Genomic DNA, 27445 nt, shown 5'->3' on the forward strand with positions numbered 1-27445 from the left:
GGAACTTAAAAAGATATCGCGCTGCTGGTGCCATGTGCGATATCAAGATTACACCTTGGGGGGATAACTGGAATTGCTCCAGGTATACTTTAATTGGCTTGGAAACTGGGTTTATTGCAGCTATGTAACCTTGCCCAATTTTACAAGTGCAGTTGCTATAGTTTAAATGTAAGTTTTTAAATGCGGTTCACGATAGCCTATCCTTAAAGTTCGGGGTAAACTACGTAGATTTGTGGCTATGCATATAGTGAAGGTGAACTTCCTAGCAACCATAAGCATTGGGGTAGTGCCTGTAATATCATCCAATGACCTATATTCTCTCAGGTACTTTTTTCAAGCAAATAATAAATTATGGGCTGGTATTTACATAATTGGTCATCCAAGAGTGTAGAGTGTAAGGTTGACATGGTAAATGTTGCACTAGATTGGCATTGACAGCTTTGCTACCACTTTCCATTTCTAGACTGCTAGGTTGTCATAGACGTGGAGGTACAAAGGCAAGCACTTCTAAACATACTTTTGCGATGTTAGCGTTGCAAGAAGGAAGTGGCGGACGGCGTAGCTTCAAAGGTGATGCTTAGAAGTGAAATGAATCAGGAGCGGAAGAACTAGGAGTCTCATTTCTTATTGATGACAATATAAAAAAATAGATATCAAAAGTCTTACAATAGCGTTAGGTGAGTCGTGAATTCAGTGGGTAAGAAGTGAAGGTAAAACGACAAAATTAGGCGAACATATAAAAAGTATAATATAGGAGCATACGCCACAGGGATGAGGTTCGGATTTTGTCTGAGAAGAATCGAGGCAACCAGCACTGTCCGCGTTAACTTTTGTATAATTGATTTTTAACCTTTTTTTTCAATTTCCATCCCCAGTATTCCTTAATGATCATTTTTTATGACAAATATTTTAATTCGCTCACTTGTTGTTTTTAAGTTATTGCTGTACACTGTAGGCAACTATATGGTCAATAGAAAGATTGGCTGGGAAATTGCAATAGTATCGATACTCAAGGCGCAGTTACACACAGGATCACTATGCCAAAGAACTGGCCAAAGAGCTTTCAAAATAACACCTATACTTGTCGCGATGGGAACAATGGTATAAATCAACGGGCTCTTTTTACAAGAACATACATTTTTGAACACTTCGGCTGATCTGGTTTGGCAACTGTTCGGTTTGAAGCAAGGAAGTCACTTTGGAAGGCTAAGTGAGAAAGCCGACTAAGCTTGAGATTAAATTGTGAAGATCATTATGTAATCTGGTCAACTCTTATGCTGTTTTGCTTCAATTGTGATTATTATTCTGAAGTTGAAATCACAACGGTAGAACAGGCGCAAAACAGTTGCTTTTAATGACCTGAGTGTTAGGGATAAAATAGAACATATAAAATTTGCAATATTTTTAAGGTTTTGTTTGTAAAACAAAAAACAGTCTTTGACGGGAGATGCACGATGCATGTTGTGCAAAGGGAAAAAGGAACCGGCACGTTGCAGGTGGTGGCAGGTGCCTGCCATGTAGGACGAGCTGAATCGTAGGGTCAAATGAGGTTGATACAAATCAACCTCAACCATTACGAGTCAGTTTAAGACTTGCTCTCGCAAACCATGCAAACTATTCGAGAGTCAAATGTAGACGTGGCGGTAATAAGCGAATGGTACCAAAATTACTTTGTGACTACGTGGGTGAAAGACTCATCGGGAAACGGTGCGATATGGGCATGTGGGCAAGTCATCCAAGAGACAATGGCATCCCCAGGAGTTGGCTTTGTAAGGATAAAAGTCAACGGCGTCCATATCTGCAGTTGTTATGCTCCTCCTAGTGCAACATTAGCGCAATATGAGGAGATGTTAGACAGCTTGGTGTTGGACGCTAGGGATCACAGCCCCAAACTCATTGCCGGCGCGTGGGCCTTAGACTGGGAAAGTTGAGTAACAAACACCATGGGCCAAATCTTGCTTGAAACCTTTGTGGAGCTGGACATCGTACTAGCCAACGTTGGGAACGTGCCCACCTTCCGTGGCAGAGAGCTAGGTTATGCATCGATCTAACTAACCTCAGTACCTCGTTGGCAAGAGGGATGGTCCGGCGGTTGAGTAAACACCCATAGTGACCACCAGGCCATCTTTCTTGACATCAGGAACGAAGGAGGCGACAGACGAGTCAGCAACAGACGAGTCAGCAACAGAAGCAGATAAACCAAGATAGCTGGGGGGTTCATTGGAATTTTCCAGGAAGGAATTTACGACCCGAAGGGAACGGCGTTGAAAAAAGTGAGCCAGATATGTCAACGGGTAATTGAGGCATGCGACTCTACAATGCCGCGATGGAAGTTTCACCACACTAGAAAACCAAGCTACTGGTGGAACCAGGAAATCGCGCTATTGAGAGCATCGTGTCTGCGAGCGAGGAGGCTTCGCCAAAAAACCAGAGGGAAGACGGAACATCGGTTGTTGGAGAAGTAATAACGCGATCTTCGAATAACTGCCTTGTTGCAAATACGAACCCGTGGGGTGCTGCTTACAAGGTTGTAACAATATTCGTGGACAAAACTCACTTCAAATGACGTGCTCACACAGGTTTTGTGTATTTCTTTTATTAGAACATTTTAGTCGTCATTTATTCCATTAGTACCTAGCACGCAACGTATATGCATATATTAAATGAGAATATCCACAGAGTCGACAACTTTGACCTATTATAACTTTGTTAGTGCTAGTGCGATTTCCATCAAACTTGTTAGGATCATGCTCTATAGCTGTACGTATTGCTTTAAAATTTCGGGGGGGGGGGGGGGGGGGGGGGAGTTTTGTAGACAATTATTAAAAATTCCAGTAATATACTATTATTAACTTTATTTGAACAAATTCCGGTATGGAGGGTATTTTTAAACCTGGCCACTACATTTGTTGTAGCCTCTTGATTTTTTTTTCAGATTTTTCGGTTGGTTAGTTTCTGAGATTGGGTCCGTGAAAGAAATGATCACTTTCTACCTCCATACTCCCCATCTATTCAACGAATGTCAAAACTAAGACCGACTTCGGAAAGCACTAACCGAGGCCTTTTATTTGATACCCCACACGACTATAGTTGGTGAAAAAAATACACCTCTTTTTGCATGTATGGGGACCCTCCCTGTTAAATTAGATGTGGAATTATGTAACTTACTGAATGCGTGAGCGCTCACAGTTCCACCTTTCCACCAAATTCGGTGTCAATCGCTTTAACCATTTACGAGAAAAATGCGTGTGACTGAAAGACAGACCGAATAGCCGATTTTAAAAAGGTTGTGTTTTACACAAAACCTTAAAAACGAAACAAAGGAGAAAAAAATGAAATATCATCAAAGAGAATAAAAGTAATCAATCGCAAAAATGATAATAACAACTACAAGTCCCAAACATTTGAAATGAAAAAAACAAATAATAGTAGCCGGTCGCTCGGTTACGAAAGGAGAAGCGATGAATACTGTTAGCCTAAATGGCTGTACGCCACTACAGCGTATCAGGCGGTAGGTAACTTTTAAATATTAGTTACTTTTATTTTAATTTCTTCTCGAACTGCAACTGGCATCGAAAAGCAACTTTCGTTGTCAAAAATTGTTTTTCGATGTCGTGGCAAACGCGATTTGAACTTGAGCGCATGCGACGAGCAAGTTGTTCACTCGGCCACAACACTCCACCCCCTGCTGAAACCAAGGAGGGCTTCAGCAACGAACCAAACACACGGCTCCCTCAACTTGGCTGTCACCAGTCAAAGTGGACGTGTCATGCGCCTCTCGCCCAGTTCGCATTTTCTTGCCTAACGGAGGGCTTTAATCAAGCCAGAGAAACCCATTTGACCGTGCCCCCACGTTAAGGCTAAAACGATGTCGGCCTCGCTCGAGGACTTCTAGGAGCGTTCGTCCTAATTAGGACATGCGCACATGACTCGAGATCCTTGGGCACGTCAGCCACAGTTTTCGCGTGATTCAGCTTTGGTATTGCGTCCATGAGCAGACGCAACAAACCGGTAGCGTTGAATCCTGATGTCGAGAACGGGGTCGCTGGGAAGTCTCAGGTTCTCCCCGTATACCATTTCCGCGAAATTTGCAGCAAATTCTTCACGATTGGCTGTTCGGAGGCCAAGAAGAACGAGTGGCAGGACCTACTACCAAGAAAGGTCGTCTTAGGCCCTTAGCGCGGCCTTCAGCGCCCTGTGCCACCTTTCGAGCATCCCATTGGACTGCGAGTGATACGCGGTTGTCCGGTGGCATTTAAAGCCGAGGAGGAGGAGCCCAATTCTGAGAAAAGGGAGGACTCAAAAATTGTTTTTTTATTATTTCATTACTTTTAAATATTAATTATTTTTATTTTAATTTTTTTTAACTTAATTTGAATTATAGAAGGGGTGCGAGCGTGGTGAAACCTGAAAAGCATTTCAGACAGAAAGCGATTGAGATCGACGCTCCATACCCCACCAAGTGATGGCTGGCAACCATATATATGTATATATAGGGACGTGAAAGTACAGCTGGTTAGTGAGGTCATCAAAAAGCAAGCAATTAAGCATAGCCCCGACTATGCTCACATGGAAATAATGAAATTCGAAAATGAGAAAGGTGCTAGATGGGGAAATCTCAGTCGTAGCTTGCTGGGAGGTGCTTTTAGTATGTAAAAGTCCCACACTCTCAGCGAACGTGAACTCTGAGGCCAGTCTTCTGAAGATTTCCACCTCTTTAAAAAAAGTGGACACTTGACTATCCTTTATTAAACTGTGAGGATTGATTAGAATGTGTGCTACCATACATCACGTCGACAACGCTATCAAACATTCCTCACACCACATTCCATTCAAGCCCGACACCAACGTAGAAGAATCCTGTATTTAACTTGAAAAGTTGTGGTCCTTCGGAAAAGTAAAATAACTGTAAATTCAAAAACTTTTTGCTTCAATATTTATCGATCTACGGTCTTGAGTCCATATTTCTTTTTAAAACTCTCCAAGAATTAGGTCATCGTTTACATCAAGGACTCACTTGAGAATTTAATTTGCATTAGACACATGCGGTCCTATACGCAAGAGATATATGAGTATATACAGATAGCAGTACGCCAACGTCTTCTTCAACCCACATTCCCTTTTCACATAGCAGATTTGTGTAATTAGATTACATTTAACCAGCAAACGGTGGAAACTGCACATCATTTAAAAAGGATTCGTTACGTAAAACGTAATGTGTATTGGTTTGGAGTAAATTCCATAAATCAACCCAGCGTAGCAAATAAGGCGAGGCTTTTCGAGGACGCATTACGTGAGCCAATTTATCTTGGCAGAATGAGTCATTTTTTCGCTGAGATTCATAGTATTACAAATCTTATTAGAAAAGCCAGCAACCGTACGTGCTTTATTGAATATGAAAGGAATTGGAATGGAAACAAGGGGAGGATCTGGATAGGCGGAGAATTCAGAGAATCCGCTCGGAAATTCAGGACTGCGCTGCCTTTTTATCTATTATGATACACAGAATTGCAATTTAAGTTCGAAAAACATCAAACACTCACCTTACAGACGCCAGAAATCCGAAAAACAATATTCCACAAATTGCAAAGCCAGTGATGCGGAACATCTTGAATTCCTCCAATTGCAGTCGTCCTACACATTGACGTTGTTAGTTCTGTTTTTCGCGCAGATCCTCTTCCAAATCATTAAAATCTTTGTCGTTGTCGTTTTGGTTTTGATGTTCAACGATGCAGCCGCTGAGAAGATTATGGATTTGCAGTTCGTTTGCAATCGAGCTGTGTTGAGTGGTTGAGGTGGTGGTGTTGGTACTACGGCATGGCTTCATTCCTCTGTGAAGGGTATGCATGCAGAAGGTGTAGAAGGAATCCTGCCAACTTTGATAGTTTCACTAATCCCTTAAAACCTCCAGCCAAAACCAAGCGACTCACAAAGCGATATCTGAAAAGTAAAAGCAAAAAATAAATTCAGAATTTACTACTTCTTTTAAAAGGATTAAGGACCATATTTATTAAATAAGTGGCCTGACAGCTTCGTTTGTCCTTTCATGTAAAATACAATAGCAAGAATTTATCATTTTAGGTCATGACAAATTAAAAACTTTTTTTTAACATTAAATTTTAGCACTCAATGTGACAAGCAATATTTTGAATATCAAAATTTCAATCCTGATTTGATGATTTCATTCTTAACGCTTTGCATGGTCCCGAAATATCTAAGTCCTTTGAAGGGGAAATTAGGCCAATTTTATCCGCTTCTCATCTTTGACTTTTCGCAATAGGAGAAGAGTAACGCTGGCCAACATGATTTTTGCTAAAAGAGACTTATCATTAATTACAAACAAAAACCAGAAAGTGAACTCGAAATTGTTCCTTTAACCATCCTTCCTGGACAAACTTGCTTTCTGCACAAAAAGGTATATAATAGAAGATATGCTTGAATCTCTTGGAAATGTGAATTATTTTTCATGAATCATTGGAGGAAACTTTTGGTACAAAGGAGGAGTCCTGAATACGCTACGAATATGACGGACCGCATCAATTGAGCAGAAACTTATGTAAAACAAAACCTGAACTGTTTACTCTCTGTCTGCCTTTTTTTTTCAGGAGGTGAAAATCTTCAAAAGACACTGATTTGAACACACCAGCGTGTTTGATTTTTACCTACTAAAACCACCCCCGACTCCCTCCCTGCCCCGAGGAACTACCATAAGGTATTACATCATGGGGAGGAGTCAGCTCATTCTAGCTTAGTCACCTTTCTTCTATACGGAGCACATGATCGCGTTTTTCTCCTCTCCTCTGCCTTTCGCAGTTTGGTTTGGATAGGTGCGATCATGGAATTGACGGCATCCCAATATTCTTGATGTGCTCTCATTTTCGGCACCAGATTTTCTGGTACCAGCACCTCTCCCACCAGTCAGCACAACTAAAGTCGAGGAGGCAATAAAACAAATGAAATCGGGGAAAGCCACAGGACCTGACGACATCGCATCTGAGCTCAGCAACGCGAAGAGCTGGGACCCAACACTGTGGCTCAGTGAATTCTTTAACCGGGTTATTCAGGAAGGAAGAACACCATCTGACTGGCAAGAAAGTACCACTGTTCCAATATGGAAAAAGAAAGGTACCCCAGCAGAATGTTCAAATTACCGTCCGATCCGGTTACTTTCCCATACCATGAAGATTTTTCAACGCATTCGTGACAACCGTATTCGCGAAATCGTTGAAATAACCGTGAATCAAGCCGGATTTGTCAAGAACTGCGGAACCACTGACGCAATGCACCTTTCTGGATCTAGAGAAAGCGTTTGACCGTGTACCACACGAACTCATCTGGTATGCTTTACGACAACACTTCGTGCCAGAAGAACTCGTGCGCTGGGTTCAATTGCTCTACCACGATCCGAAAAGTAAAGTTCGAAGTATGGCGGGTGTATCAAAACCGCTTCGTGTCTCTGTTGGAGTTCATCAAGGAAGTGCCCTCTCACCACTCCTCTTTGTCCTTGTTATGGACACCGTCACACGGGATATCCAACGTCCAGCGCCCTACACACTGCTTTATGCAGATGATGTTTTCTTAGCATCTGATAGCAAAAATGATCTCGAGCAACTTGTTCAAAAATGGAATGATCGCCTCATGCAAAACGGTCTCAGATTGAATTTAAACAAAACTGAATTTTTGACGACGGATCCCCATGAAACAGGCACAATCACTGTCAGCGGCAGTGATCTGCCCAAAACTGAACGGCTTAAATACCTCGGGTCAACGGTATCAGCCAATGGAGAACTGCGTTATGAAATTGCTTCACGCATTAACACAACCTGAATGAAGTGGAGTTCCATAACTGGTGTTCTTTGTGATCGACGTATCAACGAACGTCTCAAATCTAAAACTTACCGCAATGTCGTCCGTCCAGTCGCTCTCTATGGTTCTGAGTGTTGGTTGACTATAAAAGATAATGAACGGCATCTTGCGGTAATGGAGTCGAAGATGCCACGTTGGACTAGTGGCGGCACACGTTTAGATCACATCCGAAATGAGGATATCCGCGATCGTTATGGGGTTGCACCAATCGTGGAAAAGTTGCGAGAGAGGCGACTTCGATGGTATGGTCACGTAATTCGTGCAAACGAGAATTCACTTGCCAAGATTGGTCTGAACATCGAAGTCTATGGTAAAGGACCAAAAGGCAGACCTAAACAACGGTGGCTGGATACGCTAGATGGGGATTTGAAAGCCTCGAGATTGCACCCAGATCAGGCATTCGATTGAGCCAAATGGCGAAACCGATCACGACGAGCCGACTCCGCTTGTGAACGGGACAAAGGCTGAAGAAAAAGAAGAGCACCTCTCCTAGAGGCTCCACTAGATTCCTCCTTTCTTCCACAAATCTCGGGCAGTGGAAGAATACATGCTCTGGGATCTCCATCGCAATTTGGACAATCGCGTGAGGTCCCCAATTTAAGCCTGTGCAGGTATTGGCGATATCCTCCGTGCCCCGTGAGAAACTGGGTGAGATTATAATTAAACTCACCGTGTCGTCTCTCCAATCACTCCTTGATGGCAGGAATGAGCCTGTGAGTCCACCGACCCTTTCCCGAGCGTTCCTACCGCACCCTCTCAGCGTTCTTCGTCTGCCATAAGGGAGAGATTGGCTTCGCATTGTATATATTCGCCATCTCATCTGCGAAGATGTCAATCGGCGTAATTCCAGAGATGACGAATGCTGCATCATCTGAGACAGCGATTAAACATTTATTAATACTTCCATAGTTCATAATTTCACTAAGGCCAAGAAAATTCTGTCGGGTTTTCGACCATTTAACGACAACTTATTGTAAAATTAGATTTTTGTTTCTAACTGTTTCTCTTCTCTGTCTGTAAACCGTTACAGAAATTTTTGAGAGCCCGCAGTGGCCCTTTGGTTTAAAGGTATTTTTGTTAGTTTAAAAGATTTTTTTTTGCTCATTTTTCCAATCTATATATTATTGTTACCTATTTCTTGAAAATAAAATGCTTTTAAAACCTTAAAATGATTTTAAACCTTAAACCTTAGGTCTACTTCCTAATGAAGGAAAAAGGGGGGGGGGGGGAAGTACTGCAGTTGCACTAAATAGATATTGCCTCTTGATGGGAGAGTTAAACAGGGAAACGGACCCTATAGAGATAATGGATAAACTGCAAGTTACTCATGCTCAGGTATGAATCAAGCCCGTCGCAAACTTCGTGACAAGAAGTGATAAGCTTATCCCATACCAGCTTTCCCAAAGAACTCCAAAAGGTTCTGAATTTCATACTTTATCAAAAAATCATGTTCGATTTCCGATACTTTTATTATGGAACAAAAGCAGTGTTGCATTCGCTTAAATTTCGAACACATCACACCTCTGATGGTGTGTGCATAGATGCATGAGGTGCACCAAAAGTCATTTCCACAGAGAATACTTCTCTAGAATCGTGGAGCTGGATGAAAGGGGCGAAATCGGGCGGTAATTCTCAGCAAGAGTATGGTCACCGCCTTTGTGTATGGGAAAAATAAGGTCTTCTCTCCACAGGCTGGGAAAATGACACTCTCATCAAGGTTGTCAATGAGGTACTCCACCAAAGAAGGTGTAAGAAGAAGAATGGTACGAGATTCGGAGGAAGCTGTATTCAGAAGGGAGAGAGAGGAAGAAGAGGGAGAGGAGTTATGCATCGAGGCAAAGTAACCGCAAAATAAATCAGGAGGAGAGGTATCAGTGGAGCTGAAAGTGGGAAGGGACTGGAAGGCATTGCGGGTGCCACGGATGCAAGACCAGAAAGGCTTCATATTACCACGCGCCAATGCAATTTCAACACTGTCCAGATAATACTTCTAAGACTTAACTATCAGCGACTTAGCTGAAAATCGCAGAGCATTAAAATAGTTAAAGTCTGCACGGCTTCCGGGGGAGAAAGCTTATAAAAAGTTTTTATGAGTTTCAGTGGTCAGCCATAATGGGTAGGAGTTCAAGGATTTGGGGGAGGAAGGAACGTAACTAGGAAGGAGGTCAGACAGAATGGAATAAAAGGAGAGGAGGTCTTGGTCGCAGATTAATGGTGGGAGAATGGGTTGCCCTTACGAAAGATAAGTTTAGGGGGCTTGCGAATAGCATGGGAGTTGACGCGTGGTAGCTGTACCTGGAACTCAAGAGCAGGATGATGGGCATCTAAAGCAACATAGGGAAGAGCAAGAGAAGATTGGGAAAGGAGCCGTTGTGGCATGTTGGGGAGGACTAGATCGAGAGAACGATTTAGATGGTTTGTGGTACGGTTGAACTGAACAGTAGCACAGGTGTTAATTCTTTTTTCTTCAGCATTTGTCCCGTTCACAAGCAGGGTCGGCTCGTCGCGATCGCTTTCGCCACTTGGAAGTTGTGGCGAGCCGGGTATATTAGGCCAGGTGAGCAAAGGGAGGTTTAAGTCACCACAGACAATGAAGGGAAGAAAGGGAAAAGTTACAGTAAGGACTTCTGAAAGAGTGTCGAAGAATTTATCGTGCAGATAGGCGGGGGGGTGAGGGTTGAGGTGAGGGGAGTATACGCAACATATTAAAAAAGGACCGGCGTTGAGAGAGTGATACAATCGTATGGGGTAGAAGATGAAGAAAGCATGGATTCGGCTCCCAGTGGGAACTTAACCGCGGTCAAGGCACCTCCAACAGCTGACTTATTTGAAGCTACACGATCTCTGTTGCAGCAAAAGACTGAGAACTCCTCGAGGGGCTCAGAGCTTCAGATCCTATCATTCAACCACGTATCGGTGATACAGATTAGATTGTGTTGGAAAGCCAGGGCACAAAATTGAAACAGGACAGTTTGGTACTAGGCCTCTCACGTTCTGATAATAAAGACTTAGGCTACTTGACAAGTTGTTTATGCTGGTCGGCGAGGCAGGCGGGCGACATGGATATTTGTTCATAATTTATTTCGCTGGTAAGGCTAATGAATACTCCTTACGGTCACAAGGAAAGTTGAGCGACGGCACCGAAGTTATGTGGATACTTCGCTTTGAAGGATGCAACTAAGCAGCCGAAAGAGCCATCCTTCCTCAGTTTTACACACGAAAGAGGTGAAGAAGATAAACCAGCTTTCCTTCTGATGTAATTACGAACATCAGGAGAAGTAAAATAGACAAGTCTGGTAACGAAAAGTTGCTTAGGTGGTGATGCGACTTGCAGCAGAGGGCCATCTGAGTGCGTATGAGAGGCGCTCGCAATGATGGCGGCTGATGTCTGGTGCACTGTGGCGGAAAGCATCGATAATCCGGTGGAAAGATAACGCGCTGAAGATGGGTTCGCTGCTACTGGAAGAGCTGTGAAGTACTCCTATCGGCGGGTGAACAGCAGCCTCTCCTGATGAAGCACGTTCGACGAGCGAAGTTTGGGCTAGAGGGTTCGCCAGGAAGGCCGACGCTATCGGGGCCGCATCAAAACAGTGCGAAGCGGTTGGAATAGGTGAGTTACGTGCACGGGGGGATTTAGGTACAATACCCGTATTTTGCGGAACTTTTGGGGCATGCTAACGGAAGCGCGTAGCGGGGATGATCAAGTGGCCGGTGATATACTGACGCTAGATAAAACGCCGGATAGTGGAAGTAAGCCCGGGGATGCACCTGATGGCTGCAGATTGGATTTGACCATTCTAACTGCTTGGTGGATCGCCGCAACTGCTTGTTGGATCGCCGCTAACACCACTGTGCGCTGATGCAGAAAATGGATCGCATTAGAGGGCGTAGTGTCAAAACAATTGTTACAGCGGTAGGACACATTCGAAGCAAACTTTGCACGCATGTCAAGGAAAGCGGCGAAAGTGCCAAGACATTTAATGTCATAAGATTTTCCACAGTACCCATCGCAAACTACAAATTTTAAATGGGTTGATTCAGGCTTATTACAAATAGCGCTGCGAATGTCGTAGATTGGCAAAGACGACGCCATATTTAGTACTATGAAACGTAGAGATCCGTAGGTAAAAAAATGCAGAAATAAGTCAGGTGGCCTTGAATTACTGTAAAACCACTCCGCCAAGTAGACTGTAATATTATAAATATACTTTCCACGCACTTGCAGAATTAACACAGATTTCAAAAAGCGAGAAAAGAAGAGAAGTCGGAGTTACCGAGAATCGAACTCCAAATGTCTCGGCCGCTGGCAACCCACGATATTGCTGAACTATAAGAACACTTGCACGTTAAGGATGAAATGCGCTTTCGCAATGCGTTTTTGATTCTCGGATTTCCGTACATCTGTTTGGTAGAAGATATAGGGTTGCCTTGAAATGAAAATAAAACTGGGACCAACCAGAAGTATGCGTGTAATGAGGTCTTCTACTCCAATGGCTTAAAAACAGAACAGGGTTTTGGAACAGTAGTCTACATCTCGAATAAAAATGAGAAGTGAGCTTTTCCTTTCGGACAATATGCAACGGCCTTTCAGGCGAAAGTGATGCGATCCTAATGCCACCCCCAGCTAGGTGATTGAGGAATGGTTGATGGGTAGGTGCATCGTAATCTGTAACAATAATGAAGTAGCATTGAGGGCGTGATCACTTCAGAAATCATTTAGGAATGTATAAACCAATTGAACTCAATTTCTAGATTCAATACAGTGGAGCTACCATGGGTACCCGGTTATTGTGGTGTAGAGGGGAATGAAGGCCCCGATGCATTGGCAAACGAAGGTTCAATTTACCCCATACCCGAATTGGAACCAACAATTGGGGTGTCAGTAGCACTGGCTAATGCTGGCAATAAGAATTGGAAGGAAGTTCCCTATAGTTGCACACCAAACTTTTCCTGTCAGAACCAAACAAACATAATGCAAAGTTTATCCTGTTGAAAAGCAGGAAGTCTTGTAGGAGTATTGTGAGCATTCTGACTGGCTATATGTTCAGAATAGGATTTCCCCAAGATGGCACGTGTCCATCCTGTAATGACGAAGCGGGTTTCACGGAGCATTTTCTATGTGAATAACCCCCCTCCTATGAACACATCAGACATCAGATCTTTGGTGCTGATGTGCTCCAGTTACAGCGGGTAGCATGACATCTACTAAAGGGAATCCTGCGATACATAAACGAGTCCCGGATATTCCATTAGACGGAAGAATTGAGTACAATGGACCACTAGGGTCTGAGTGCTCATTGGCTTTGCCTCTCCCCCACCTCCTACACACATACATATACATTCAGGTATTTTCGTTATTTTCAAATATCATACACTGTTTTTGTACGTAACTTTACTAATTTTCACCAGATTGAAAAACTAGCGGAAATGATGATGGGCCCGGCCCCAGAATTTACAACTTTTTGAAAATGAATTATGTATTATTTAAAAACACTTGGCACGAAACATAAACGTGTATACTTAACATGATGTTTTGAAAGTTCTGGAAATTCTTTGGAATAATTTGTTGGTTTAGTATGTACATTTTAACAACTCCTACTGAGTTAATTAAACATTCTCCAGTTTTTATTGTCGTGATACCTTTTAAATTTCGAAGAAGAGAATAGCAATTATTGACACTGACCACTATATTCAAGGCGTGACGGAAAATAGATGTTTCTATCTACTTTTAAGGCTCGAGGCGAAAACCGATTCATTTTCCAAGAATGAAGTTGAAACACTGACATGTTTTTTTCAATTCCCATCACAGACAGCCAAAAAGTAATACGAAACAACTTCACATTGATCGTACAAATCATTTCAGTTTCAGACCCATAAATTATCCTCGTATTCTTCTCGGTTCTCATATTGTCTTTCACACATCTCTCTGACAGATTCTACTCGAGTCCTTCCAGCCCACTCTACATATCCCATATAGTCAACTTAGAATAGCAGTCGAGTATTAACGCAACGAAGAACTAGGACATCCACACCGTCCATGAGCCATGGCGGAACAAAAGGCAACAACAATGCAAAAAATGAATGGTGGGAGCATAACGTTTCCTCCTATCAACAGCATTATCCTTTTATCCTAACATTGGATACTCCGCACATCAGATGCGCTTCCGAATTGGTCCGGTGTGTGAGAGGATCTGTACGTAGGAATGCTTTGTTTTTGTTTTCGCTACGATTATTTCAGAAAATGGCTTTCATTATGTTGTCTAAGAATATTGGAGCTGTGAGGATTACATCGGAAATGGATATTACTTTGGGCATCAGAATGGAAACCATGTACTCAACTTGTTGGAATTGAAAGGAAACATAAACCAGGGTAAGATAGTGCAAGTGATTCTGCCTTTTTGCAGATTCAAAGACTTTTCCCTCAAGGATAAAACTTCCGATGAAGTATGACTAAGGGACAATGTGCATTATCGATGAAGTGCGGTTTTCAGGTAGATCAATAACGCAAGCTTTGTTATTGCAGAGGATATTCGGTTTTGAGCAACATCCTTTTTCAGGATTTATGTGCTCTCTGCCCAAAGAAATTCCAGCAGACAAGCCACACACTGACGAGGGTAAAGTTTTACTGTATTCCAACCTTAACACATGGACACTTTTCCGACACCTTCACCCAGCACTACTCCATCATTGTATATTTCATTCATACGTGCTCAAGTTTTTTTAGAGTTTTCGATATTCCTATTTGCTTCGCAAGGGTAAATCCATTATGGCAAAGCTCTCAGCATCTCAATGTATAAACGATGGCCATGGAAGCATTACAGGAGCCGGGATACACTCCTCTATTTTTCTGCTATTTTCGCTCCTTCTCAAATAACAATAGAAAAATAGACAATTTCAGGATAGACACAAGAGAAAATATTCTAAATTACTTCACATCAGGATAATGATGAGTTATGGTGCAAGTAATACGAGCTACAATTTATCCTTTCCGAAGGACTTTCAGTTTTTCAGAAGGACAATCACGTTTATTGCTGTATTACATTCGTCTTGCTTGTTACTGGTATACACATAGCATATATCGACCGGGTACTCGAAGCGCCTAAATGTTCCTCTGTATCTGGAAACCAAGGATAATGGGACCGTTTAAAACTTTCGATATTTTAGCTAAACGTTTTATGGGAATGTAAGCATTGGCATTGAAGGGAGCACAATGGGGAAAACTTTACTTTTGTGTAGGATAAGGTATTAAAACTATAATGCATTTAGAGTGGTGGTGGCGGTTTTCCATTTTTCATTTGAAATTGATGGCCAGCATCAAATAAAACAAAGCAATACAGCAAAATTAGGATTGGATTATTAAGAAAACGAAATAATACCCCAGTTCTTGGTAAATCTTTCCACGTCTTCGACGACAGAATTGCGTGAAAAGTTGTTGAACAAATTAAAGAAAATCAAATTAAACGACGTGCACAATGAAATTTATACGTATCTATGTATATCCGTAATGGGAAACGAAAATATCTGTATCCCGAGGTTGAATGGAATGCAGGATTGTTAACGACTCTTCACTACGCCCAACGTCGACTCATTGTCTGGAAAATCCTGGCGAATAAATTCCTAATAATAATATAATCTCCGAAATATTGTCTCCGTCAATGAATTATTTGGTTAGTGTGTAGGAGTCGACAAATTTGGCACGTTCAACTGACAATAGAACAATGTTGAAGTCGTTCTTCCCAAAAAACATACTTTCCATCCCATAGGTAGGGTAGGTAGGTAAGTATCAGTGGCCGCTCCGAGGAGCCTAATTAGCGCTTTGGTGCGCCATTTTGATGCCACAGACTCCTAAGACCGTGACTGTTGTTATGGAAGCAGGGAAGCAGAGTCCAGCCGGATTTTCAGAGCCAGCCCGTAGCGTTCACGAAAAAAAAGCTCTCCCACTCTGCAGATAGAAATCTCTCTGAGATCCCAAAAAAATGGTTTACCCAGTGTCCATAGCCTGACTTTAGCCAAAGCCGGCAATCGCAGAGAAAGTGCATGAGGGTTTCCCTTCCTTCTCCGCAGCTTCGGCAATGCGAATTGTATGCCGAGCCTAGTGGCATGGTCCCCTATGGCCCAGTGCCCCGTATAGACCGCCGTAATTCCACCCCATATTATGAAGAATATTGAACAAAAGTCGAAGAAAGCCAGTACTTCTGATATGGAAATTCCTCCTGAAAAACCGCAACCTGCTGCTGCTAAGCCTAGTCAATCTCAGAAGACTGTTGGTCATGCATGGAAGCGAAACAGAGTTTACAAAGACACGTTATGCGAAGCCTTCCAGCGAGGTACCCAGGTTTAAATCATATTATGGCGGAGTGAGCAACTTGCGTTGCGAACGCACGCCGCGGTGGCCGCAAAGTCGAAAATCAATTTTTGACAATAAGCTTCCTGTAGAGGCAAAAGAAATGCTCTTCCCTAATGATCCTTAAAGCAAGAAAAAGGAGAAAGGAAGAGTCCATTGAGATTTGCAATCTATGGAAAACCCCCGTTATTTGATTTAAGGATCATTAGAGAAGCGAAATGGGTCTCTTTTGACATCTACAGGAAGCCTACACATACGCAGCGAACGATACCAGATAATCCCCCCCCCCCTCCGGCTTCCAACGGCCGATTGTTAAAAGACTTATGTGGAAAAAGGCGGAACGGCAAGGAGAAGAAGAATAAGGGTCGGGTCACACACTCTGCGGCTTCATCGAAACTGATAAAAACGATGAAAGGACTAAACATCGACATGGTGCCATTGAGTAGGATTCACCAACTCAAAAACAGGATGGGATCCCCCAAGGACCGCAGATCAAAACATGAATTCAGCGGAATATATAAAATAACATGTCCAAATTGTGAGCAGTGCTACATAGGACAAACTAAAAGATTGGTTTCGACACGCGGGGGAGAGCACGATAGAGAAGCGGAATCGGACAGGAGGCAGAAAAATAAGAGCACAACGCTGAAATCAATGATAGCATGGCACATGATTGAGGAGAGACAAAGCATCACATGGGACAACGTAGAAGTCATCCAGGAATGCGGGAACAAGATGAAGTTGGACGCGCAAGGCAGCTTGGCAACCTAAGGGAACCAGAATCGAACAGGTTAGACCAGGATACCTGCAAGGTGCAATGGAAGCTTTTGCGAGAGGTGGCAAGGGTGACACCGGGCAACATTAGTGTCTCCACGATCTCTAATTAAGTAAGAGGGTAGCAATTGTAAGACTCAAATGTTAAATTTTAATATTTATAGCATAGATTTGGAATTATTATCCTAGTTTATCAGTTACTGAAGGACACAACTTGTGCTCGAAATATGTATATACTAATAAATAATTTATCCAGTTTCAGGAAAAATTTTATAATTTAATTTAATAATTTAGAATAATTTTTTATTATAATAATAACTAAAGCAACAAGTGGTGACCGCAATGATGAAATCGGCCCGATCGAAAATAAAAAAATAAATGAAAGTGACTGCTACCGTCGTACTCATCCGGCTGCAGAGGAGGATTTTGTTGATGAATAGAATAGTGAGACCGAGTTTTTAAGAAGCGGATCTTTAGATTGGAATTACTGTACTAAAGCCCAGTGCGACCGAGTTTTCCACTACCGTGCGAAGACGAGGAATGTCGGTGTGCGCGTGTTTTCGCTCTGGCAGTGAAGTCGTAATTTTCCTGAAAATCCGCGTTGGCAAAATACCGATCGAAAGTCGGAAGCTGACCAGGCAGACCGAATTCGCCTTCGATTCCCAGCAGCCAGAAGTTGAGGGCAAGCGCACCGTCGATCCCGACGATATATGTCCTCAAGTCAGCCCAGTCCCTAAACGAGGACAGTAACAGTTCGGACCCTAGCAGATAGCGCCAGCCCGATAACTACGTCGACAACTGGTAACGTGGCAGGATCAGGCGAATATTCCCGGAAAGAAGAAACTGAGCAAATTTACGCTACCAAGATGCTGCAGTCCCAGAAGGTGGGAGCCGCATTTTACCGTAGGAACCCGGCAGCATGGTTTGGCATGGCTGGTGTCACAGCGGATGCTATTCGCTCCAATCACGCGCTGGTCGGGCTTGATGAGGAGACAATTGAGCTTGTCTCCGCCGTTCTCGAAGGCTGCTCTAACAAAAAACTAAAGGAGCAGCTCATACAGCGCCAAATCCACTTACTGGCAGAGCTACCGTTAGGTGACTGCGCGTCAAACCAGCTGCTGCGTGAAATGAAGCAGTTGGATGGTGGCAAAGTCGACACAGAACTGCTTCAGTCTTTCTCGCGCCAGAAGCTCCCGAAGAGCACACAGGCCATCCTAGCATGTGCGGATTGGGGGTTTTCTTGGCACTTCATTACCGCATTCCCATCATAGACGCGGATTTCCTGTGCCACTATGGATTGCTAGTCGATATAGATAACATATCCCTCATCGACCCCACAGCTTCCCTTAAATCTTCAGGAAGAACCTCATCCTGCTTACCTAGACTATTTCAATCGTTTTTTGAAAATGTCGCCGACGTACGTATTCGCGGACTCTTCTAAAATTACCACAACATTACTACCGAATGTAGTCCCGCTCAGCCAGTTAAGCATGATGTCCAGCACCACATCAATACTACTGGCTCCCCAATCTTCTCGAAGCTGCGTCCTTTACCACCCAGAAACTCGCTGTTACGCAGAAGGATTTTGAACAGCTACTTAAATAGGATAGCTGCAGACCCTCAAACAGGAGTTGGTCATTTTCACTCCATTTGGTCCCCAAGCCCAATGGCGTATGGTGACCTTGTGGAGATTATGGACGCCTAAATATTCAGACTATTCCTGACCAATACACATTGCATTCATCCAAAACTTTGCAAATTATTTAGCAAACTGACGTATTTTCTCGACGTTGAATCTGGCACAGATTTTGGAATATCCCTGTAGCTCCCAAAGATATTCCAATGACAGCAATTTGCACATCTTTTGGACTCTTCGAGTTAACATGGATGAATTGCAATGAAAATGAAAATGCAATGCGGTGCAAACCTTCCAGAGATTCATCCACTCTATACTACGAAACTTGGATTTCTGTTTCGTCTATTTGCATGGTCGCATCTTCCACACAGTCCGACCATCTCAAGCGCATTTTTTAACGTCTCCTTGTAAATCGTCTAATTCTCAACATTGACAAATGCAAATTTCTCCAGCAGCAGATGGAATTTCTAGGCGATTCCATTACTCCTGACCTCATTCAATCGGACCCAGTCAAGGTGCAAGAGATCCCGAGCTTTCTGCTGCCAAAGACCTTAGAAGGTTCTTGGGCATAGTAAACGTCTACCGTCGTTTCCTGTGCAAAGCTGTTCCCCACCAGGCATTATTTAACGCCTTTCCCTCTAGTTCTAAGACAGAAGATTCCCGGAAGCTTGTGTGGTCTCCAGTAAGCATTCAAACGTTTGAAACCACGAAACAACCTTTGGTAGTAATAGAGGGAATGGATGCCCTGGGTCTACATATTCGGAATATATATCGCGCACGCCTAGCACACGCTAATATTCCAACTAACTGGCGTAATGTGAAGGTGATATTTATTCCCAAACCAGGGAAGCCTACCTACACGGATGATTCCGACCAATCAGTCTAACGTCCTTTCTACTGAAAGGACTTGAAAGACTAGTAGATCGATTCATAAGGGATATAAGTGGCCACTTCACTATAAGGAACACACCTACCAGAAAGGCAAATCCACGGAGACAGCACTCCCTGAACTCACAGCAAAAATTGAAAAGGCAATGTCCGAAAAAGAATACGCCTTAGGCGCATTCATGGACATCGAAGGTGGCCTCAATTATGCCTCATTCGCGGCAATTTGCGATGCTGCCAGAGAGCATGGAATCGAACTGCTGTTAATCAGTTGGATCCCTGACATGCTACAGTGGAGAAAAATCCACATATTGGTGGGCCAGAAGTAAGAAGTCAAATATTGAGGCAGAGTGTCTTAGGGCCGCCCACAGGGAGGGGTTTCTCCATCCGCTGCCATGGCTGCTGCTAATGAATGCTGCTATGGCTCCTGGAGGACAAAAAATTCTTCACGCTAGCATTTGCGGACGATCTATCCGTAATAATTACCGGCAACAGTATGTGACCGCTTGAATGCAACTATGCATGAAATCCACAGTTAGTGCCTCCACAATGGACTCACGGTGAACCCTAGGAAGACTGGACTAGCTATGTTCGGTAGGAACTTCAGGTAGGGCAACTATACACTATCCACTTTGGCAGGTGCGTACATTTCGTCTCCAAGTTAACGTGGAAGCACCATATCCAGGAACAATATCAGAAACTCTACAGATTGCTCTGGTGCTGTAGGATTGCGATAGGTAAAACCGAGACTGAACTTTGCAGCTGCTTACGCAGATTCAGAGGTTTGGCCCCGCATATAGACTCGAAACCATTGGAGCGTGGAAAGCCGGCCAATCATACGGACATGCGTCTATTTGAAATTCCTTGACAAACATCCGGTGGCTTTAATGCCGGCCGATCATATGGTTTCCAGATTCGTCTTTGAAAAGACATACACTATAGTAATCACCGAAAGAAAAGGACGGTGGATAACTGATCATGAGTGTTTTCAGATTACCGACTTGCTAATCATCACCGACGGGTCAGTTATGGAAGGCGAATCAGGGGCGAGGGTGTTCTCGTGGAATTCGATTATAGAGCTGGTCCAACCCCTCGCAAAAATGACGACCGTATTCCAGGCGGAGATATATGCCATTGCATTGCCAGCAGAAGAATGTCTACGACAAAAATGGAGAGATCGCGCCATTCGAATCTGTTCCGACAGTCAGGCAGCATTATCAGCACTAAACAGCAACGACATATCAAGCCAGTTGATGTGGAGTTGTCATCAGGTGCTGCTGAAACTTGGTCGACTGAACGAAACATTCTTGATGTGGGTCAAACATCGCTGGTAATGAAAAGGCTGACACATTGACTCGCCGAGGGTCTGGATCCACAATGTATGCGTGAGAGATAGACTGGCAAGCAGGTTAAGGTTTTGTTTCCAACAAACGACACTTATAAGGAAGTCTACATTGTCACTCACTGTTACATCTTTTGTCATGAACAGGTGGGCTTTAAACTCTCGGAATGCGGATTTATAAATGCCAACGGAAGTGGTAGACTTCGGTCTTGAATAGCGGTTTTGAAAGATGTCCAGGCTATCCTCACCAGGGGAATAGGAAAATCTCTGGTATTCTGCTTTTATTTCCTTTGCAAAGAGAAAGTAGTTCCTAATGGAATACTTATAAGAGCTATCCAATATGCCAAAAGCAAAGAAAAGGGAGCAAAAGCAGGCGGCAGGACAAATTAGTTATATTAAGGTTTGAACTCTGCTGCTTACTTCGTATTCTTATGTCACTAAATTATAAGTTTCGGGAGGAAGCATGCGTGAGGAGAATGGCTCCCCTCCTATTTGGAGGAGGAGTGGTGTGGCCCTATGCAACAGCTATGTAAAAATAGACATTGCGAAGGTTTTCTCTAATTTGGCTGGACAATTTGGACGATGTTGCACTAAACTCATCACGGGCAATGTTCAGTTCCCTCCTATATTGATTTAGTTAAGTAGTTATCATTTATTTAGGACTTTTATGCAAATAAAACTAGCAGTGCTAACCGGATCAAATAAACTTGCCGATTCATTCAAATACAAAAACTCCATCAATCTAATTACTTCTCAAAAAGTTTCCGTGAAAGGCTCCCTATACGTATCGCCTCCTCAATTTTCCGCATCTCCCTACTTTATGCAGTCATACATCACGTATTTTTATCGTCATCGGGAACAGCATTCCGCTCTAAGCACATTTTGATGATTGTGTGTACATCTGTATCTGCCGTTCGCGTTCGGTATCTAATGTACATATGACTTCCCCATTTCCAACCCATTACAATGATTCCTCCAGCATTCTAAAAGTCCACCACCCCGTGTAGCAAATATTCAAAAGATATAAGCAAATATAAAAGGCAGAGAACCTCGTCTGCTTTCATCCTGTCATGTTCAAACCACATATATGCAAGTTCCCACCCTCCACCAAGCAAGGGTTCCCTTAATGTCGGAGAAGGGGAAGTAGGAATCATTGCTGCCGACTGGAATCTAACAAGGCTCAAATCCTATTTCCATACTCAGCACAACTTCATCATATCACAATTTTCCGCATCAGGTGTACGAAGAATATTCATGTGGTATCTCTTACAAATGGACCAGATCCTGGCTGGTCTCAGATTTTGGTCAGCCTCGGTAAGGTAATAGGGAAAGAAATAATTTCGTTTCTGCTGATGACATAGTCTAACCTGTGAGTATACAAAATATGCAGGAGATATTCAAAACAGTTTTGAAAGGATAAAAACATGAAGTTCCTATAATTGAAGTATGATGCGCGTAGCTCAGACGAGCTTAGGCTACCAAATCTGAGTGTCACTTATTTCGTTGAAAAAACCTCGGCAACGGTTTTACGAGTTTGTCTTTCATATGTCTGCCGATAACAATCTTTTGGTACTAACATCTAAGCAAACGGGAAGGAACCTACTAAGATCTTATCGTGTATCCTTCAAACCCTCGAGCACGTACGTCCGAGATATGTGCGGATTGTGGAGAAGACAGCAAACAAGACTCGGTGAGTTTCCTTCCCGCTAAGATTTTTGTGTGCACTTTCTTACTTCGGCGGTGAAAACGGCAACGATGATGATGACGATGCTGATGCCACGAGAAACTCTTAATTGCACTCAAAGAGTCCTTGAACGACATACATAATTATGCTGTGTCATTTGCTAGTCATCACTGAATCATCCTCGTACAACTTTATTCCATCACAGCTGACATCATTCCGTAAGCTTGAAATTGACCCATTTTTAGGGTGGCATGAAATTGGATTTTTAGAACGGGGTCTCGGAGAGTCATGTGTTGAAGACAGTTAGAATATTTAGAACTATTATTTTAGACATTGGCGGTTTTTGCTGAGTGGTCACAGGGACATTGGGCACTATTTTCATTAACGTGTCACACTTTATTGGGTGAATGATGCCAGAGTGTACTGCACAAATGAAGGTCATTAGGCTGCGAATGCACGCTGCAACTCAGTTTAACGTCAATTCCACCTGAATAGTCACTGCACTGAACTACCTCTCAAATTCCGGCATTTTCAGGATAATTGGTATACTTTTACCGGATATTTTTCTCACCATAGATCGCCACTTACAAATTTACATAACCGACTGAACAAAACCACTTTCTACATAAAAAGGAGCAGAATCCTTGTCTGTTACACTCCGACACAAAGGTTAACCGAACACTGTTTTGGATGCTTTCCCTATTCTGACGCCAAAGGCTATGATCGGCAACAATGCCTCAGTTCGGTCGGCTCACTAGACTTTCTTACAGATTTCTCAATTAACTTTTACCGATTCTCCTTTTTCGCGTTCAGGCTCATCACGAACAATTCAGGAAAATTCCTTTTTAGTTGAATCCATCCCGGATGAATGAAAAACAATTTTTAAAAGATTTATTTCTGCTGAGTTCGCACTACCGAATGCGACATTCATTCACTTCACTCGCGGAAGATTAATACTTTTATGGTCCACGAGGATGAAGCCTGGAGAACTTCTGTTACAAGGATGCTGTAGAGGAGATAGAAGAATGTAAGAAAATAAGAAATGAGGAAGGACATGCGCTTGGTAGAACTTCATTGGGCGTCATCTGTTGATGGGAATTGCTAATCTGTTTTACAGAAGAGAAATTCTGATATTTGTGGTGCTACGCTATCATTCGCCGTTATAAAAATACTCCAGCTCCCTGTTCATCTTTTTCAATTTAGGGATATGGGTATACTATAATTCGAGAATTCGAAATCTAGTTACACTTCGACCTTAGTAAAATCTGAAAAAACACTGGCATTGCACGTATGTAATAATAACAGCATTTACTTATATTTTCAAAGGCGATAACAGCAGGTTTCATTTTTTGGCTGACTTAGAAACTTGCTCCGAGCACATGGTTTATTAAAGGTCCAGCCAACTGAGGACGACGGACAAATACTGCCGTCTAGAAGAAACAGTCTTTGCAATTGATCGGCTTAAAAATCATAACTCACCAGGAGCCGATGGAATTTCAACCGAATTGGTTAAATATGGAGGCGATTAATTACATCGGGCAATTCATCAACTTATCCTCAAGGTGTGGGACAGTGAATCAATGCCTGATGACTGGCAAAGAGGCATTATCTGTCCCAACCATAAAAGGGGAGATATCACAATGATAGAGGAATCACGTTGCTGAGTACCATCTATAAGATATTTTCCCCTATCTTGCTAGGTCGGATAGCCCCATACGCTTAGAATATCATTGGCCCATACTAAAGAGGCTTCATTCCAAGCAAATCAGTAAGAGATCAGATTTTCTCTGTGAGGCAGGCGTTGGAAAAACTGTTGGAATATGGACAAAAGATGCACCATCTTTTCATCGACTTTACAGCCGCCTATGATAGCTTTTTTTTGGTAGGGTAGGTGAATGCATTTACGCACACAGTGTTGGACCCCCGGTCCGTTACATCGTCGGACTACCAACTAAACGCTTCCCCATCGTCAGAGAGCTAGCCTGGAACTGTTTGTCACATTACTTCGGGCTAGTCCCCGAACTCTCCCGCCTTGCGGAAGCTTCAAACAAGGGAATTCCTTTCACCAACGGAAGGGGAGAGGAGGAAGGCAACTGTCAGTTGAAGGAACCCCCTGCCATCCGGCTTCTTTACCGGTCGAGTCCTGTCTTCTTAGCAACGAGAAGGACCCAAATGTAATCGGCAACACGGGTTCACCTGTCAGCACTCCACAGCATCTCTTCGACAATGTTGTCTAGAGAGATATCCCCTGTGTTTAAATAGAGCTGCTGACGAACCCCATTCACCTTCCACAAGAAAAAGAAAGTGTGATGGGCGTTGTCTACAACTCCATTGCAAAACGCACAATCCGGAGATCGCGCCTTTCCAATCTTATGCAGGTAAGACTAAAAAACCCCATACCCACTTAAAGATTGAGTAAGGAAATAGTCAGTCTCACCATGCTTCATATTCAGCCACGCACCTAAGATGCCGATTAGCCACGCAGTAGATCTGCCTCTAGTTTCATTTTGCCAAGAGAGCTGCCACTCGTCTAGGGTGCGTTGTCGTTCTTCACGACCAACAACCTCCCTTGGCTCATCTCCCTTGCACTTGTATATGGCTTGACGCTCCTTAGTAAGAAGGGCAACGGAGATCACTCACGCGATCACCATCACGACCGGTTCAGAGACAGTGCAGTACGCAGACGCCACCCGCAAAGCTCCCCGTCTCTGTACTTGCATGAGACGTTCACCTCCTTGCCAAGAGCGTCAGCTCATACCTTTGCACCGTTGAACAGGGCAGACTGCGTTGAAGTCATCAGGAGAATTCACCTACTAGACATAGGACCCCCAATGATTGCCATTGGCCTATTTAACGCCGGAACTCCATCTGCAGCCTAGTTTGCTGCTGCTCTGGTTTGCTCAAAAAAGCTCATCTTTGAGAGTCAACCCGAGGTACTTTATCGCTGGTTTTGACTCCATTGTCGACTCGCTGAACGATATAGGACGCAGGGTCAGAATGCTCTTTTTAGTCAAGATGATTACTTAGGTTTTTTTCCAGTGCAAGGTTGAAATCATGAGTAGTCATCCATCCGCTTATCCGTCGCATCAATATGCCGAGTCTCCTTTGCGCCTGTTCGACAGTGCGTCCTGCAACAAGCGCTGCTACGTCATCTGCATAACCGACCAGGCGCGACTCTTCTGGCATGTCGAGTTTAAGTAGACTATCATAGGTAGCATTCCAAATGTCCGGTCCTAGGATGGACCTCTGTGCTATCCCCGACGTGATCTCCATCCTCACCCGACCTTATGGTGTGTCATAGAGCAGGGAGCGGTTTCTCAGATAGTCCCTCAATATCCGTAAGAGATATTTCGGCACGTGGAAAGTATTGTCTAGTGTGCCTAGAATGTCCTTCCATCTTACAGAATTAAATGCGTTTCTGACGTCAAGCGTTATGAGAAGCACCACTCGTCGAGTTCGGCGGCTACGTGCCTCCGCTCGTCGAACGGCATCCATGACTGGCATGAAAGCCTCAACTGTGGATCTCCCTGCTCTAAAACCAAACTGCCGGGGAGATAAATCCCCGGCTGTGCGTATCGCTTCAGCGAGTCTACTTTTGATGAAGTTTTCGAACATTTTTCCGGCAGTGTCAAGCAAACATAGTAGGCGGTATGGAGACGGCAATTCTGGATCGCCTTTCTCTTTGTGAATCAGCGCAAGCCTCGCCACCTTCCAACGAACGGGGAAAGTGTCTTCTTTCAGGTAAGCGTTGAATGCGCCGAGCAGTAGGTCTGGCAGGTGTTAGAATACCAGTTTGTATACCTTTGCTGGAATACCATTGGGTCCTGGCGCCTTTTTGCTTTTCATAGCGAGCACTGCCTGTTCCAACTCTTTTATAGAGAAAAGTGGACAGTCCTCTGCTCGGCCTTAAGTGACCAGGTTTTCCGCAGAGTCCCGATTTTTCGGGTTACCAGTTTATAACCGAGTCCCCACGGTTCCCCATTCACCTCGGCGACCAGATCCTGCCAGCAGCGAGCTTTGCTCCTGTTTATTCCCCTGCAGAGTCTCTTTTTGGCTGATCTGTACTCTGTGATTGTGGTAAATGTCTCCTCCCAGTCGCTTAGACGTTATGTTAAGTGGCGTAGTCTGTGACACTCCTTCCGGAGCTCTACGATTTCCACTGTCCACCCATGCATAGAAGTTTGGACATGTCTCAATACCCTCTTTGGCATGGAGGCTCCGCAGACCGTCGTTATCAGGTTTATAACTGAATTTACGACAGTGTCGGCTGCTGCGCCACCGCCCCCAGAAGAACTCTCTAACACGCCGCCACCTGTTCCAAGAGTTTCGAAAAAGAGAAGATTGGATACCGGCCCGAGCCCACAGTGTGCGCAACGTTCTCATCAATCGCACCACGGTCCCTACATAGGACGCAGGCTTCCTTTTCACTGTAGGTGTTCGCTTTATGGCCTGCCTGACCGCATTTACGGCATGTTGTGGATATGTGCCCATAATCCAAACATCTGTAACATTTGATTGGGGCGGCCCGAAATCGTATCCTATACAATACCCAACCAATTCTTATTTTTCCGCTGTTTAGAAGGTTCCTCGCGTATTGCTCGGCACTTCCACCACAGCGAGTTTTTGGCCTCGGGAGTTCGCAGAGGTGATACCAATCCGGGCATTGGATACCTCCGGACATTCGCGTTTGATGGATTTTCTACCTCGTTCCTTTCTGTGAGGCAGTCAAGGTCTCGGATTTCCAGAGAACACGTGGGTTCCAGACTGGAAACCAAAGCTTTTTCTCCCAGAAGCCCCTTGGCTGCATCACAGAACGTAACTTTATTCATTGTCTTCGGACCTAGTTCAACTAGGACTCCACTACCCTTCGTTATCTTCGGGTTTAATCTTGTAACGGATTCCACTGAGGACTTC

General features: G+C 43.6%; 1 protein-coding gene across 3 annotated transcripts in view; it reads right to left on the reverse strand.

Moving 5' to 3' along the window:
* Positions 1–23458, reverse strand: part of LOC119658467 (gamma-aminobutyric acid receptor subunit beta-like) — a 39464-nt gene extending 16006 nt beyond the window's left edge. The window contains exons 1-2 of one of the 3 annotated variants that reach the window (XM_038065882.1): positions 22581–23458; positions 5544–5940 (exon numbers count right to left, since the gene is read on the reverse strand). In XM_038065882.1, coding sequence (XP_037921810.1) covers positions 5544–5608 — 65 coding nt within the window. In that variant the 5' untranslated portion in view covers positions 5609–5940; positions 22581–23458. Of the gene's footprint in view, positions 1–5543; positions 5941–22450 lie in introns of all 3 variants that reach the window. The other 2 variants (XM_038065884.1, XM_038065883.1) reach the window with 2 other exon arrangements.
* Positions 23459–27445: the final 3987 nt, after the last annotated feature.

Source organism: Hermetia illucens, chromosome 5 (assembly GCF_905115235.1).
Source record: "Hermetia illucens chromosome 5, iHerIll2.2.curated.20191125, whole genome shotgun sequence".
NCBI lineage: Eukaryota > Metazoa > Arthropoda > Insecta > Diptera > Stratiomyidae > Hermetia > Hermetia illucens.